General features: G+C 42.0%; 1 protein-coding gene across 7 annotated transcripts in view; it reads left to right on the forward strand.

Annotated features, from left to right (window-relative positions):
* si:ch211-1e14.1 (UPF0606 protein KIAA1549) overlaps nucleotides 1–17,166 on the forward strand; it is a 53,329-nt gene that overhangs the window by 13,878 nt on the left and 22,285 nt on the right. For all 7 annotated transcript variants that reach the window (XM_034223370.1, XM_034223369.1, XM_034223373.1 and 4 more), the window contains 9 exons: nucleotides 3,630–5,762; nucleotides 5,932–6,020; nucleotides 6,442–6,601; nucleotides 6,687–6,817; nucleotides 7,919–8,111; nucleotides 8,214–8,273; nucleotides 8,371–8,516; nucleotides 15,610–15,787; nucleotides 16,505–16,689. In XM_034223370.1, the coding sequence (XP_034079261.1) occupies nucleotides 3,630–5,762; nucleotides 5,932–6,020; nucleotides 6,442–6,601; nucleotides 6,687–6,817; nucleotides 7,919–8,111; nucleotides 8,214–8,273; nucleotides 8,371–8,516; nucleotides 15,610–15,787; nucleotides 16,505–16,689 (3,275 nt within the window). The remainder of the gene's footprint in view (nucleotides 1–3,629; nucleotides 5,763–5,931; nucleotides 6,021–6,441; nucleotides 6,602–6,686; nucleotides 6,818–7,918; nucleotides 8,112–8,213; nucleotides 8,274–8,370; nucleotides 8,517–15,609; nucleotides 15,788–16,504; nucleotides 16,690–17,166) is intronic.

Below are 17,166 nucleotides of genomic sequence, written 5' to 3' on the forward strand. Positions count from 1 at the left end.
AAGGTGGCCATCTGGACGAGCACTAGTTGGACTCTGCCACTGTCCGGCACTGTACATCAATGCTCTCTAAACCTGATGTAGAGGTGTCCCTCAGCAGTCCCACAGACAGGCCAAACAATGAGGGGCCATCCAAGTGTGACACACTCGTGTTTCGAGGGACAGGTGGCAGCGCTGCTTAGTCCTAAAGGCCTTCCTCAATTTCTACTTGTAACGTCAGCTCTAATTTAGTCCGCTCTCACTTGTGCCTGGCTGCTGTCTGTCACTGTCATCATCTAGGATTAGCCTTGAGTTATTGATGCCTGCTTAATTATTAAGAATAAACAGCCAAGTCTTTCGTAGTTTCTACGAACATCATTTGACATAATACTAGAAATTGAACCTCACGAAGCTGAAAATAAACTACCGCAAGGATTGTTCTTCATTTTGATTATTGGTTCTTTATCTGTAGCAATCCTTATCATCATTATCCTCATCATCAAAATCGTCCATTTTCAGTACAGTTAGCGCTGCTGTCATTACACACTTCACAATAATAGTATTGGTCTTAGTTAGCTAGATGTTTTGCCACCAATTCATGCATGTTTAATTGTCCTCAATGTGACAATACATGTATTTGTTTGTCGTCGCTGTACGATGTGCTGAGATGAGGTGACATTTTGGGGTCATGTTCCACAGTATGACCTCAAACGTCAGCATGTTTTTCAGACAAACATGGTCTCCTGCAAAGCTAGTCTGTATGGTATTTATCAGTTCTTTTTTTATATCTGCAGCCCTATAAAATGTATATTTTGTTGTTTGACAGCTAAATGGAACAAGACATACACAGTTGAGCAGTGTAATGTTTATGTTTTAGTCAAAAAAGAACCAGCACATCCAAATATACGACACACACTTTTGTCCATACTGCGCTTGGACTGACACAGATGTGCTTATGATTCCAGTTTGCAAAGTATTTTTTTACATTTCAAGATTACCTATATAAGACTTCACAGATCACGACTAAGCCTTAAATAAATGGAACAGGCAACTAAATGATCTTATTTATGATTAAGAACATAATGTGGTCTACTCAGAGTGAGCTGTGTGTGTGTGTGTGTGTGTGTGTGTGTGTGTGTGTGTGTGTGTGTGTGTGTGTGTGTGTGTGTGTGTGTGTGTGTGTGTGTGTGTGTGTGTGTGTGTGTGTGTGTGTGTGTGTGTGTGTGTGTGTGTGTGTGTGTGTGCGTGCATCTGTCCAGCTGTGCGGGGTTCAAACACTTGGCACAGCAGACAAAGAGCTGTGTGGTTGTTTGGAAACGTGCAGCACACACTAGACTAGAGAACTCTTGCCTTTTCCTTTCCAACTTTTTTCCAAAGGACTCTGTTATATTACCATACTGACTCAATTAAGGTACTTTAGTAGGTTATAATTAAGTTGGGAGTTTTCTCCTGGGCCAAGCCAGAGGAAGTCTTGCTGTACAAAGCCATGCAGTAAATTGAAGATGACTCTCAAGAAATATATTCTTTTTTTTATTTTGATGCTTTTTATAAGAGATCTGGTCTGTGCTCCCAGTGTTAAAAATAGTCTTCTCCCTCAGCTGATTCTGCGACTATTGTCAAGAGTGTAGGATTCTGCAGAGCCTCTGTGCGCTACAAAGAGCAGCTGCTGGGTCACTATGTCAGGCTGTTGGTAGCTTGCTTAAGGCAACAGCAATAGTAAAGTCTAGCTCTGTTTAAGACACGCTTTCAGGCACAAATCCAAGACATGCCGTTTGCACCAAGCTTATTTACCAGTTGTTTTTCGTTGATGTGGTCTATTTATGATTGTATGCACACATTATGGTTATTTTTGATTACCTATAACCCCAATAACAATAAGATACTTTCTCCTTTGTTATACGTAAAGGTTTCTTCCAGTAGAATCATAAAACTTTAAACACATTTACGCATATAAAAGATGCAAAGTTATTCAGCTTCATGTAACTGTTAAAAAGTCTATTACTATGAATAATGTAATAACTATTCTCTGCCTTCACCTCATGTTGCATTCCTTGCATATCTTAGACCCGTGCAGAGTTATCAAGGCACTTCCCAAATTAAATCATGCATGTTACACCATGTTACGCAACATGGAGAGAAAGCCACCTGGCACTCAAATTCAGTCAGAAATGTATTACATAAGCCACATTTGCCATTCCTACGATTTGACAGGTCTAATGTCCCCCTAAAGGATTTTAATATTGTGTATAAGAGGTAGAGTTTCCTCCTGACGAGCTGAAAACTGCCCATCCATCACTCCAAGGTCAGGTACCGTAAAAAAGGATAAGATAAGATGGACCTTTATTAATCCCCGTGGGGAAATTCAGTTGTACAAGCAGCAACAGGGTAAGTGTGAAAAACAGGACAGCACAGATTCACACAGATTAATAAAGTCAAAAATAAAATCAAGACATTTTTTTAAAATAATAATGATAATAATAATAATAATAATAATAATAGGAGGATAGGAGACGATCTCCCTGGAGTACATCGCTAAAAAGCACAGGTCATCGAGGTGCTGAGCCAGAACAACCACTCATTCGTTTTGCAGCATGGTCAGTGCAGGGCAAGCGTGTCAGAATATTCCCGTAGTTCAAAACTGTTAAAGGAGGAAACAGTCATTGTTGGGTTTTATTATGATATCACAAATTCAGCCTGGCATGGTCTTTTTTTATGAGAATCTTTTCTTACTCGCTGATCTAATCATGAATTACTCTCAGGGTTAGTGGTTCCGTTTTACATCAACTTTAGAAAATTGTACATTAGTTTGACTAGTAAAAAGGGGCCTTGATCATGTTTTTAACAATCACAAAGTAAACTAGTACACTTTGAAGACCGATGCTGTCATATACAGTCAAATGAGCCGGCTATATAACTAATGTGTTCTGGTAAACCGACCTTAATTACTTAATTGTTGTTTATAAACCATCCGTCAATATAGTATTGATTATTGTTCACTTAATATAGGCCAAGGCTAAATATAACCTCCTAAACGCAACACGGGTTCTACAGATTTGATGCAGTGTCTATTTATAGTCTGTGTATGACTGTGACCTCTGCTGCACAGGTGAAGTGTTACAATTACTCATTTGAGATGAGAAGTCCTTGTGAGCACATCCAATATATTTAGTTATTTCCTCAGAAATCAATGGTTATTTTTGTCTTTCACGGAACCATTTTCTAACTAAAGCTATCCTATTGATGTAATGGCATTATTCTTTATGTCCAGTTTTGTATAGAACATAACGCAGGGTGAAGTGTTTGCCTGTATGCTATGCAAAGCCATATGTGTCATCCTAGCTCAGTTCAACAATTTGACACCTTTAGAATTGATTAGAGTCACATAAAGAAAGTTGCTTGAATCATTTGTAAAAGCTACTATTCTTGATAATTGACACCCAAAAGATAAATGGAAATTAGATTGCCAAGTTCTGGCCCCTAAATTGTAAATCAAGTCAATCATATTGAGTGTGTGAACGATAACATTTAATAGAATCAGCCCAATTTGGTTCAGTCTTGCCCTTATCCTTGAAATGTACTTGTTTTTTTCAATGGAATGTAGGCTCTTTATTCCTTCAATACTTAACTAAAGCATTCCCTTTGTTCCTCTGCAGATGAGTCTCTCTTGGACTCCACACAACATCCTATGGGATTTCTTGGACATGTTCCAAGTTCAACAGGGTTCCAACCATTGGCCTTACCAGCCTCACATCACACTGCCTTTGAGAGCCCAGACTCACCTGGTACCCTGCCATCCATTTCTGAACCAAACCATGAAGTTAGAACTGGTGGAGTGTCACGTTTTTCATGGGGACGTGTTACTTCTGAGAAATCCTTCACAGCAAGTGACCTCATTGGAGAAGAACCACACCCTCTTTCCAGTCCCTCATTAAGCCCCTCGGAACCCGTATTGGGGTCTAGTTCGCAATTTGAATCACCAGCTAAACTCTCTTCGGACAGGAAGCTGGCCAGCACAAAGTCGGCCAAACAATCCTCCTCTCTCGCTCAGCCTCAGTCGAATATATCCACAGCGTCATTAAGCCCCTCTGCTCTCACAAGGTCGACACCACGTCAGCTCGGTCTTAATTCCAAGCAGAAAGAAACCTTCAGCAAGCAGCAGGATGGTCCATCAGAGCAAACACTGGAAATCATGACTTCATTTCCTGCTCAGCCTCTCGAGCCCCTTAAACTGGCCTTCCCTGACTTTGTGGCAGACGATAGTAAAATACTGGATGTGAACCAGCTGAGCCCCAGTAGTTCCCCCTTAGAGGAGAGCGGACCGACACGTGACATTAACACGCTACCCAACCCAGATGAGGTTCTGGCCCCCGGCTACAATGTGCCTTTCATCGCCCCACACCTTGCGTCTCCTTCATCTGAACCCACTGAGATCTCTCCGGAGGAATTCTACCCCACCAACACCATGGACTTCGACTGGGGGTCTGGGGACTACTTGGAGACGATGTCATACCTAAACGCAGATGGGGAGGACTACGCTCTGGTCACCAAGGTGCCCGCTGACTCGTATGATCTAGAGGACTACACAGAAAGCTATGACACATCGTTTCCTTCAAGAGTCGGCATATTTCCTTCGTCCTTGAATCCTCTTCACGTCTCACCATCGTCCAGCTTCACGACAGCGTACCATACCATTGTCCCATTTAAATCCATACATCCTTCTTCTTCGTCATCTACAATTCAAGACACACTGGACCCTACTCCTTCCGCAAACAGCGATATACCCGACGCATCGGACGTATATTGGGGCGATACTTTCACGATTCAACCGACAGATGTCCTGTTGCCCGACATGAACAGCTTGGAGTATTACACCACTCAGTTGACCAAGGAGAACAGTTCAGACGCGGGAGCTGAACACAAAGGGAACGTTACCGTGGTTTCCATCAGCCCTACAGAACTCACACCCAGAAGCAGCATCACCAATGATACCAAATTAACTGAGGATGAGTTCTCTGGTGACCTGTCAGGATTTGAGCCTCAAAATGACTCAACCCCAGCACCAACCACAGAGCAGAGTCCTCAGCTGGTCAATGCCTCTGAGCCGTTTCTAGATCCTTCCATAACCCCAAGCCACTTCTTTGATCCCTCTTTGGTCTGGGGTGGCGAGTCTACCACCGTTTGGCCTGCACAATCTCCAACTGTTGGCCTAACAGAATCCATGTTACCCAGTACAACGCCTCTGCTGCCAGATGATGTAATGTCTCCCTCCTCTCTGACAGATGTCCATTGGTTTGTTACAGAGCCGTACCCATCAGAAACCATTAACACCAGTTTTGTCTTAACTGCAACTATAGCCTTCTCCCCTGTTCCCACTGACCCTGCTGCCAACACTACAGAGGGTACAACAGAATTAACTCCCCAAGACTCTCCTTTTACAACCGAACAAACTCTCAACATCACGTTAGAGTCAACTGAACCCACACCCAATTTCACTTTGGTCCCTTCAGTCCTGTTGGGGGATCAGGGGGTGACTGAAAATGGAGTTGACATCACAGCCACAATGACCTTGATCTCAACTAGCAGTGAAGCTAATACAGTTTCTGCTGCACCCACGACCCCAACTGCCACCATTACTTCCCATCAAGCCTCGACTGGAGATCCTGCCACCACAGAAGCCTCAACCAGTGTCAACATCCCTTCTGTCACCACAAAGGCCCCAACTACAACACCAACATCTCGACAGTATCTCTGCAACCTCGAGAGGCCTGCTTATTTAGTTAAAATTGGTACGTTGGACTTTTAATTATGCTTTCTGTTATATTACAAAAATTGCATTTGTGTAATCCACATGTATGATGAGTCCAAATTGTTGCGGAAATCTGTTATTTGGATTTGAAATGTACATTTGTTATAAATTGTAATGGGATTGTACCATGCTTATGCTTTCTTCTAAAGGTTTCCCTTTCGGAGCCACAGTTGGATATGCCAAATCTCAAGTGAGAGACATACTGAAAGGGGAATTCAACAAGTCTGTAGAGCTGCAGGTAAATCTATTTTAAGAGAATATTTTAATTACATTTTAATATAATACCATGCAATATGTTAGTTTTTGTTCGTCAATTAAAAAAGACATGAAAAGCAACATAGGCAGATTATAATGTAAAAGAGATCATATTAGAAACTAAAATGCTTCTGGATTGACTGTGGAGTAAAGGCCCTAACATGTGTGTAAGTGTATGTGTGTGTACATTACAGCGGTGCAGTTGAACCACTAAGGCAGACCACTTCCTGAGTTTTTTTATCAGTGGTTCTGTGATAAACAAACCACAAGAGTAGTCACATCAAGATCCACAAGCACACAATGACCTCTCAAAAACATCAGCTGCTTATGTAACACATGTAGGTTGACTGAATGACTGACTGACTGATTTGTCTATGTAATTTTTTCTTGCTTTGTCTGTGGAGGTTGTGGACCCCCCACCAAAGTTTGTGTTTCGGGTGGTTTCTGGTCCTGTTGTGTACACAGCCATATCTGTCATCAACGCTCTGCGAAGGTCTGGGCGCCGCTTCCTGTCTGTGTCTCCCAACTGGGCAACACCAGACAGTAAATACCAAGTCCACACAGGTAAATTCTAACAAGCTGTCTTTAGTTGTCTGTTGTTTTTAAGCTTGAACTTGATCTAAACTCTCCTTTTCCCAACTCTGTGCAGTGCTGCAGTTTGTTCCTGCTCCCATAGATGTGCGCTACTGCAACTTCAGCGAAAGCATTGAGAAAGGCTTGACCATGGCCTTTGCAGAAATGCGGCGGCGCTCAAAGGAGTCAACCAACTTCACAGTGCACGTGAGTGAATATGCACCTTAATTAACCAGGGGCAGTTATTTATTTATATTTATTTATATTTATTTAATTTAAGCATTTCAATGTAAGATGTCACCACTCTAGCACAAAGAAATAGTGAAGTTTAAAAAAATGTAACCAAACTCCTGTTCACTCCCAGCGCTTATCTCAGCATATTATAATTTTGTAATTTTAACAATCTTAGCCAGGTCACTTAGAAAAAAGATTTTAAGTCTCAGTCTGTCACTAAATAGAATGACAAACTGTTACTAAAGCTTTTGGATTTAAGCAAGTTATTGGTTGCAAAAGCAAAAGAAAGCTAGTATATTGTGATCTGAATTATTTCGTTTGGTAAGAAAAGTAGCCCAATTATCATGCTCCCCATTGTATTTGCTGGTTCTCTCTATCTGTTCTCATCCTGATATCATGCCTAGAGCGCCTCAGTGGACTCCTTCCAACACAAAAGAGAGGCCTTTTCACCTTCAGACACTCGTTTTTTACAAGCTTTATCCACAACCTCAGTTTTTGGTCCCTACACAGATGTAATAACCACAGGCTAGGGTTCAGGCACCTTCAAACTCAGCTCTTTCTCTACTTTACATTTTCCACACCAGTGATTCTCAATCTTAGTATCACTCATCAACAAAACCCCATGATACTTCACTAGGATACTCATACTCTAAGGAGTTCATGCTCTAGTTGTTGAGTATTAAGGAAGCTTACTGTTTGCTAATAAAGAGCTTATTTGGCTATGTGGTTAGCTGGTTTCAATAGAGTTCTGGGTAATCACTGATGCCTGTGTTACCGTCTTTTATTTGGAATAATAATAATAAATGTAAGGATTAAATCAAGCTTTATTTGCAGGAGCTTGGAAATGTTTAATACAAATCTAGCAAACTGTACCCCAAAGCCACACTGCTCAATCTTCTATTCAAGTCTCCGATCACGGAAGCCAATCATTCCAAGATTGGGAACTTCATTCAAACTATTTTATGAGACAAATAAACTTCCAAGAGACTCACGCAGGATGGAAAATGTTTTGTACTTTCTGTTCAGTAATTGTTCGTCTGCTGAACGGTACATCTCCGTCTAATTGTGTTTCAGATCATAAACATCACCATGGCAGCTCCAAAAAATCAGGAACAGCGGCTAGTGAGGCAGCCGGTGGACATAACGTTCACTGTGCGCGTCTCCAGGGGTTACCTGATGGGGTCAGAGGTCAGTAATGCCCTGATGAAGCTCACAATGGTGGAATTCAGCTATTACATGGGCTTTCCTGTACTGCAGATTGCTGAGCGTGAGTACCTCAATGCAGTCTTTCTATATTTAAATTCCTTTCACTTCGTCATAAGTCACCGTTACTGTAATATCTCTTAAATCATTTTTGTTTTCCTAACAGCTTTCCATTATCCAGAGTTGAACACCAGCCACTTGCTTCGCTCCACCTGGGTTAGAACAGGTATCACGGTTTCACTTCTTGCCATAGTTAAAGTTATCTCATCTACTTTAACTTAAAGGCTCCTTGTGGTGATACTCTGAATGATCTCTGTGCTTAGTGCTCATTGGTGTGCTGGACCAGAAAGTGAGTGAGAGGACCTTCCAAGCCAACATGGAGCGCCGGGTGGCCATGCTCCTCGGAGAGGCAACGGGATTAATCAGACGCGTTAAGAGAGCCACCCTTATAGGCAACAGCAGTGTCCAGGTACTGTACAATTACATGTATTCAACACTGTACTTAGCGGTTGTATTCACAGTAGCATAGCCTTAGTAGACGATATAAAGCAAAATATAGCAAGCATCATCCGAAATGTAATTACTGTATTGTTTAGCCATTTAATATCAGTGTTTGGGGAGGAAAGGAAACCAGCGGAAATCATTTCACTTGAATAAAACATAACTAAGTCAAATATAAGAGATATTAAAGAGGCCCTTTTTATGCCTTTGGGGTTTTCACTTCCCTGTAGTGTGTTATAAAGGTTTTTGTGCATGTAAATAATCATCAAAGGCTAAAATCCCAAAGTTCCCTCCAGAGGGAGTTTCTCTCCCACACACTGAAACACATCCATTGGACTCCTTTATTTTTAACATAGTGACATCACTAGGTAACAATTGTATTGAAAAGCGCTCCATTACATTGTATGTGATCAGCTAAGGCAGGGGTGGCCAACCAGTCAGAGGTTAAGAGCCACATTTGTTCTATGTTACTGCAAAGAGCCACATCAAACACACAGTCACTGATACCGCTTGTTTCAGTTTTTAGTTTTCTGGAGACAAGATTTCAACCACGTCACTGATGCATTTTTGTGGCATTGGGATATCTTTTTTAAATCCTCTGGAGCAGAGAGAGGAGCTGTGTATTATTGTTATTGATTAATGCATCAGTGTTTCTTAGGGTCAAAAACACTAAACCCACAACTTAAGATGAAAGCGTTTAGTTTATTTCATAAAAGAGCACATGTTCAATGTGAAAAGTGACAGTAGTTATAGATTATTTGCAATTTGGTGCTATATATATATTTAAAAAAAAATGATATATATATATAACACCTTGAATTTCAGGGGGGGGGCACGGGGCTCCGTTGGCGTGGCTCCGTTGGCGGGGCTCCGTTGGCGGGGCTCCGTTGGCGGGGCTCCGTTGGCGGGGCTCCGTTGGCGGGGCTCCGTTGGCGGGGCTCCGTTGGCGGGGCTCCGTTGGCGGGCCGCAGCACCCCTCCAAGACAATGGTAGGGGAAACACTGGATAGGGTTTAATCAACGATAGGTTTTCCCCCCCTCAAAGGTGATTGGTTCACTGCATTGCAGGTATTATTGTGATTGGCTCTTGGGCCACATCAAAAGTAGACGCGCTGTCATCCTCTCATACTGACACCTGACACCACACATACACACGTAGGGAGAGCCGGGACGAAAGTAACACGGGACGAAAGTAACACAGGACCAAAGTAACGGAGCGATTTTATCCAAGCCCAAACAACTTTGACCGGCCAAATTACGTCAGAATTATCAGCATTCAATACTTAACAGACCTACTAAATATCAGGTTTAACTGTCAGGAGTAGCGTTGTCACGATACCAACATTTTTTTGGTTTCGATACCAAGTCAAGAATTGCGATTCCGATTATTTTTCTTAAAAAAAGTCTTAAATGTAATTATTGTGCTTTAGTTCACACCAGAACCATAACCATAACACACACTTTTAAACAATGAGAACAATAAATAAAATAAATGACAAAAATTCGTATTAAATCAAATTAATACATTTGGCCTCGTGGTGTCCGTAGGCTTGCCCTCACTGTCAGAGATATAGCTAAAATACATCAGAATTTCGCTTCTGGCGTCTTTTTTGTCAACAAGCCGAGGCGCAGCGGCAGTTGTACTCCCACTTGCAGCCATGCTTCTCGTTTTCTCACATGCTCTGGCAGCTAGCCCGTGGCCGAGAGAGGGGAGGGATTTAGAACGTGCTTGAGAGGGGCGGGACTGCAGGCACGGCTGCAGTGCAGGGAGTGGAAGCAGAGCGCTGAACACACACGGCTCGTATTAAAACGGCGCTTTCTCACCGGAATACTTTCCCCCGTCATTCTTAAAGTACCGATACTAATGAAACGGAGGAATCGTAACGTTTTTAACGGCAGGGTATCGCGGTACCTTTCAAGTATCGGTACACCGTGCAACACTAGTCAGGAGTCAGTGTCTCTCCCCCAAACTCACACATATAAAATTCGATATGAACTGAAGAGCCGCATGAAACTAGGCAAAGAGCCGCATGCGGCTCGAGAGCCGCGGGTTGGCCACCCCTGAGCTAAGGGATGGGACATCTCTAGACGGTTGACCAATCACAGCCCGCCAACTAACCAATCAGAGCAGACTGGGCTCTGGTTTCAGACAGAGGGTGAAAAGAGGTGCTGCAGCACAGGCAGTAAGAGAACAATAAAGAGCTTTTTGAACCCAAAAGCATGTAAACATGTCACAGTAAAGCAGGGGTGCCCAACCAGTCGATCGCGATCGACCGGTCGATCGCGGGGAGATTCCCAGTCGATCGCGAGATGTGTCTAAAAATAGAACAACAACATTCTGTTGTATCGTTAATTTCCTGTAACATAATCTTCCTGTCCAGAATAATGCACTTGAACGCATCAAAGCTTTGTGATTGGCCGGCGAGACCCCATGTGTCGGGGCGTGACTGGTGGGCATTGAGCAGTATTTCAGTGACGTTGTCCGTGGCAACAGGAGTGACAGTCCGCACACACACAAGACCGCAATTATGGCAGAAGCAAAAAAGCCCAAAATATATAATTCTCACTCCGAGTGGGAGGATGATTATTTTTGTATCTATTCCAATTCAAAGTCCATCTGTCTCATCTACAATGCGAGCGTGGCTTTATCGAAGAAGGGTAATTTAGGAGCGGCATTTCAAAACAGTGCACAAACGCTACGAGACGGAATTCCCTCCTAATTCTGCCCTACGCTCCAAAAGGGGAGGGGCCTGAAAGGACAGCTAAATGCACAGCAGTCCATTTTCACCAGGCCCAACAACAAGAGCAAGGCTGCTACCAGAGCATCTTATCGTGTCAGTCACGTTCTTGAGAAACACATGAAGTCTTTCAAAGATGGCGAAGTTGTGAAAGAAGCTTTCCTGGAGGCTGCCGACGCGCTTTTGGGGGACAGTAAAAATAACAGCATTTCAACAGGTTTTTGATATAATAAAAACTCAAGTTAGATACCGTTATTAATCAGCTGTAAGTTTTAGTTTGTTTGAATTTATTCATTATTTTACAAAATGGTATAAGAATGCAAACATTAAGATCTGTTCTGTTTAAATTGATTATAGTCTATTATCAATTCGGGTTAAGAAACTAGTGTTGCTTGCATCCTATTTTAAAGGCATTTATTTTTATAATCTACTAAAATGCAACAAAAAAAGGGTTTGATTCTATAAATGTTGTCTTTTTTATTGTGTAGCTTCAGATCTGAGTTGTCTTATTAGTAAGCCTCATTTATACTTTTGTAGCAACACTATTTTTATATAATGGCAAAGAAAGGGTTCAGAGTCTTTTCTTTTTTCCCTGTGTCATATGTGGCAGCACTGTTCAATGCTTCTTGAAAACATTACCCACTGTAGTGACGTGTGAATAAACTCCAACTCTGTATCAACAACACTGTTGTGTAACTTCAGTTAAATACTTGTATGTGTGTAGATTAGAAAGAGGTAAGATAAAGGATCTGCAGTATTTTATGAAGTATTAATCGTACGAAGGTCAGTTTTATACAAGTAGAAGTGTGTATTTACCTGGTAGTAGGCTGTCAGTAATGGCTACGCCTCTCTATTTGGACTGGTAGATCTCGGCAGACTGGCAACTTTAAAAGTAGCTCTCGGTTCAAAAAAGGTTGGGCACCCCTGCAGTAGAGGAACACAATACTAATATGCACCTGAAAATGAGGATAAGAGGGCCTATATCTCTATTTTAAATTATTGTCTGATTATTAGGAAACTAAGTGAAACAAGTACATAAGTCCACTCTTACAGGCAGGCTCAACACTAAACCCTACATTATTGTTGAGACAGTCAAGGTAGTGTCTTTTCTTTGGAAATGACACAATATAAATTCCTTGTTTAATGTTGTGCTCATTACACAAAACTCTCTTACAGGAAGTTTGTTAATGAATTACTCGCTAAATCTTGAAAAAGCTCCCTTCCTTGTGCCATTTATATCATCATGATTCCCTGATGCAAGCTCTCTCTGAGAACTGAGGGCTCATTATGTGAGCGCTGCAGCGTTTGAAACCTCCGAGCGCCCTACTGCTTTACTAATCAGTCACTAGCTTTTGTGGGTTCGCTCCGCACCTGCTCGGCTCATCTCTGAGGGGACAGGATAGGGCTCTGTCTCCATAGCAACAGCATCCCATTCATCACAGGGGCTGGCCCCTCGAAAGACCACAACCTCTCGAGCCCCTTGTTTCTTTCTCCTCTTCCTCGTTTCTCCGGTCCTGTTACTTGAGCTGCTAAGAGCAAATCAATTATTTATTCTATCTCTTTCTCCTTCTGTATCCTGCAGTTGTGATGATTAAGAGTTGTTGTTGTTGTTGTTGTTGTTGTTGTCGTCAGGGTAGATATTATGGAGGGGGAGATACAAAGACAGATGAGGGTAAAATATTTAGAAATAAAAAGAGCAAGTAAAGCCAAACACTGAGAGAGAGGAGACTTGTTTTGGTAAGCGAGAGATGCGTAGTTGAGCTGACCTCATGAAGTCTGAGCACTTAGGGTGGACTTCAAACAGGGGGGCTGTCAGAGTGATGAGGGTCAACCTTGGCTGAGTAGCTGCCTCACTCTTCCTGACCTTTTTGTCTCCTTAGTTGTTGTTTCCACAAAACAGCTGATCATTTCATGTAAAAGAGAGGATTTGTATTGGTAGTAAACCTTTACTGTGTGTCTTTGTGATAATATTAGATCTCACATTTTAGGCTTTGGCATCCTTTTCAAATCATATATTTCCCAGTGATGAATATGTATCAGAGAAACAATACTATGTGTTTGTTTTCTTTCTATCCTATTTTACATTTCAAAGACACTCATCTGTAAGTGTCTGTTGCATATAATGAGAGTTTTGGTGACGTAGACTGAACATGTGAAGAATCCTTTGTCTCACTCCATTGCGCACACACACACACACACACACACACACACACACACACACACACACACACACACACACACACACACACACACACACACACACACACACACACACACACACACACACACACACACACACACACACACACAGAATCATCTGACAGTATCAGTGTGGAGTTGTCACCTATGAGAATACCTTATGAGTCTGCAGATAAAAGAGGAGCTTGGATCATGGGTTGTTCAATAACACACACATCCCCGCTGCCGCCTTTCCACTCTAGTAACCATGCGTGGGCTGGATTAGTCCCTGGATGAGAGGGCCTGCCCGAGCGCTTTTTCTGTGTCAGCCCAGCCATGACCCGCGCTTTACTCTTTCCTGTAATGCAGACAGGAGACTGTGCTGCGCCTCAGGGCACCCAGAGGGAGACACCACACACACACACACACACACATACACACACACACACACACACACACACACACACACACACACACACACACACACACACACACACACCACACACACACACACACACACACACACACACACACACACACACACGTCAATGAATACTCAAACAGGGATACAGAACGCAGGCTGATATATCATGATTGTGCTTTTTTAATCATTTGTGTTTGTTTATTAGTGCATGCAGATGTTGTTTGTACATCCAAATAATAGCAGCACATCATGCAAAAGGATACAGACAAATACAATATGATATAAATAATACATTTGACTTATTTTGTCTGTACCTGAACGAAAAATAAATGGGCACTGTTTTTTCAAAGTAATTGTGTTTTTCCTTAGTCCTTCGTGTTAGATTGAATGAAATTATTTCCATCCATGTCAAATCTTGTGACTGATAGTTTGTATTTGTAAGTCAATGGGAGTCTGATTCTATTTTGTTGAATATAAGCTAAATGATAACAATAAAACACATCAGAGAACTGTCTTGTCTAGTTTATAATAGATTTAAACACAGGTATGGTTGCCAAATAGGAAATGCTGGTTATTGTCACAGAAAACAAAATTAACTTTAAAGTTTGCCCTTGTAAGTGAGTCGTCACACTCTCCATTACAAAGTCATATTTTTAATTGGAATAAGCACACTTGGGGCCTTCATCAGATATTCCATTGAGAGTGCAGTGCCTCATCTTTCATTACTGGAAGCTCTTTTCCAGTTGCTTGCTTGCAGCATGAATTGATCGTAAATGCTGCAGAGAGAAAATATTTACAGAGAATTGAGAATGAGAATTTTAAAGTTAAAACAAGTTGCACAAGTAATGTTAATAATTATAGATTTGAACTGAAGCTCAACTAGTCTGCACCTTGTTGTGGATGTATTAAGAAAAGATTAACCATGGGGGTAAAAGTGAATCAACAGACATATGAAGACCTTTAACTGAGGATTTAAAGCCTCTCCCTAAGCAATGTGAATAAGTAAAGATTTATTGAGTGTCCTTCAGACTTTTTCTACATCCGGATATGTTTATGTTTGGAAAATGACATAAGATGCCGTAATGTCTGCCAACAGTTTTAAAGAGTGGTGGAGTCACTAGTAGTCAGTAACCCTGATAATTGCCCCGTGTAAATGTATGGATGCCAAGTTACATAGCAACCTGGCATCCTTTCCACACACAAGACAATGTATCCTGAGGATTTTCTCCCACAAGAATCCACAATATACAGTGGACCTAAAGAAACTTTCCTGCATCATTTCACCAATTCATTCTTCTTGGTTTTTTATTATGGGAAACGGAATCACTTTGATCACTTACAGAAATATTCACACTCCAATATTATAATACAAACAACTCAGGAGCTGGTAACAGGGTTCAGAGATGGAATCAAGATTCAAAGGCTTCTTTGTCATATGCACGGTGTAGATCCTCCAACAATGCAGCATACATACTTAAGACATACAAAAGTGCAAAAATAGTGAGAACAAAATATAAATAGAATAGGATAAACAGTATATAAAATAGATGACTGCACAGTATTATAAATACTGTATACTTGGCCTTACATCTTGTTTGGTGTAAGACATTTGTTAAAAAAGATAATTGAAACTGTTATTGATTTAAAGGGATATGTACATCTTAAAAGAAAAAGAGGTAATTACACAAATGACACTACTTTCCTTCTCTTTCCCTTTCCCAGGTTGTTAGTGCGAGCCGGCTGGTGGGTGCGGACCATCCCTTGGAGATAGTGTACTTTGTGGAGGGTCCCAGTGGTGAGAGGATGCCTGCAGATCAAACAGCGGCCCTGCTCAACAGCCTGGACGTTCAAAGGGCCGCCATCGTCCTGGGATATCGCGTCCAGGGCATTTTGGCACAGCGTGAGTATTTCTTGCATAGTAGATAAAGGCCGTTCCAAGGCAGCAGGGCGATGTGGTGATTACCAAGATGCCCCTTGACATGGACAATCGAAATCAAGCTTCCATGTCTGCAAGCATCTTACTGCCACTTTCCTGTGTGCTGGTATGGAGTTCAAATAAAGTTTGTCAGATGTTGTTTTGCACTTTTTATGTAAATGACAAAGCCAATGGTCTTTTCAAGGACTAGTTGCACTTAACTGAGCTAAGGAGGAGTTTAAACAGAGGGATGCAATGAAAGAAAAAAAAGGATATATTTTTCACAAGCTCCTTATAAATGATAAACATGCTAACTGCTGGCTCCATGTGTTCCTCTGTGTGTGTATAGTCCCTTTTGAGCTAATTACCTCCCCCTGTACACGCTGTACCAAGAGGGATGAAGGCCTAATGAGAGCCCCTCCAGGGAGTCCTGTCCCTGTGCCTACTGTGTTCTTCTTTCCCAGGGGACCAAATGAGTGTTAATTAAAACTAATGAAGGTTGGCATTAATGCAGCACGCCAACAATACTGCATGTTTAGCTTCTGTTGTTTAGCTTAGCATTCCCAAGTTTGTTTACAGGCTTAAAGGCAACAAAGCCATATGCCTAAAGAATATTGAACCAATTAAAATGACTCACTGGTGCATATTTGGGTTGAATGCCATAAAACCCCTCCTTCCCTTCCTCCATCTCTTGATCTGTAGCCATGGAGAAGGTGGCATCCTCCCCCTCCGACGCTGAGAACACCAACACGTGGATCGTCATTGGCGTGGTGATTCCCCTCCTCGTGGTCATCGTCATCATTTCCATCCTGTATTGGAAACTGTGTCGCACAGACAAGCTGGAGTTCCAGCCAGACGCCATGACCTCCATCCAGCAGAGGCAGAAGGTAGAGTACCACCAGGGTCTGACCTCAGGCCTGACTTCATCCTCTCAGGGTTTCACATTTTTCGCTTTAAGTTCGTTCTTGAAATATGAAATTTGACAGTAATTGGCCCGTCAGTCCCTTGATGGATAACATCATCAGGGTTGCACTTAAGGTGTTACATAAGGTTAAAGGGGACCTATCATGCAAAATGCACTTTGTGATGTCTTTTATACATACATATGTGTCCCCGGTGCTTCGGGGAACTCACGCAGCGTCAGAAAATAAAACCCTCTCTCTTTTCCTCCGTACCCAAATCTTTTAAAAACGGGGGTACAACGAGCGGATACAGATTCCATCCGATCTGACGTCAAATCGGCAGCGGACCCACAGAAAGTTGCTATCAGAAACAATGCCTGACGTGTTTTCGACGTAATCTCGTCTTTGTTTACATTAGCAAGCCTCGCTAACGCTCAGAGCTAACCTGTACTAGAGAGCACA

The sequence above is a fragment of the Gymnodraco acuticeps genome, unplaced genomic scaffold (assembly GCF_902827175.1).
Source record: "Gymnodraco acuticeps unplaced genomic scaffold, fGymAcu1.1, whole genome shotgun sequence".
NCBI classification, from domain to species: Eukaryota; Metazoa; Chordata; class Actinopteri; order Perciformes; family Bathydraconidae; genus Gymnodraco; species Gymnodraco acuticeps.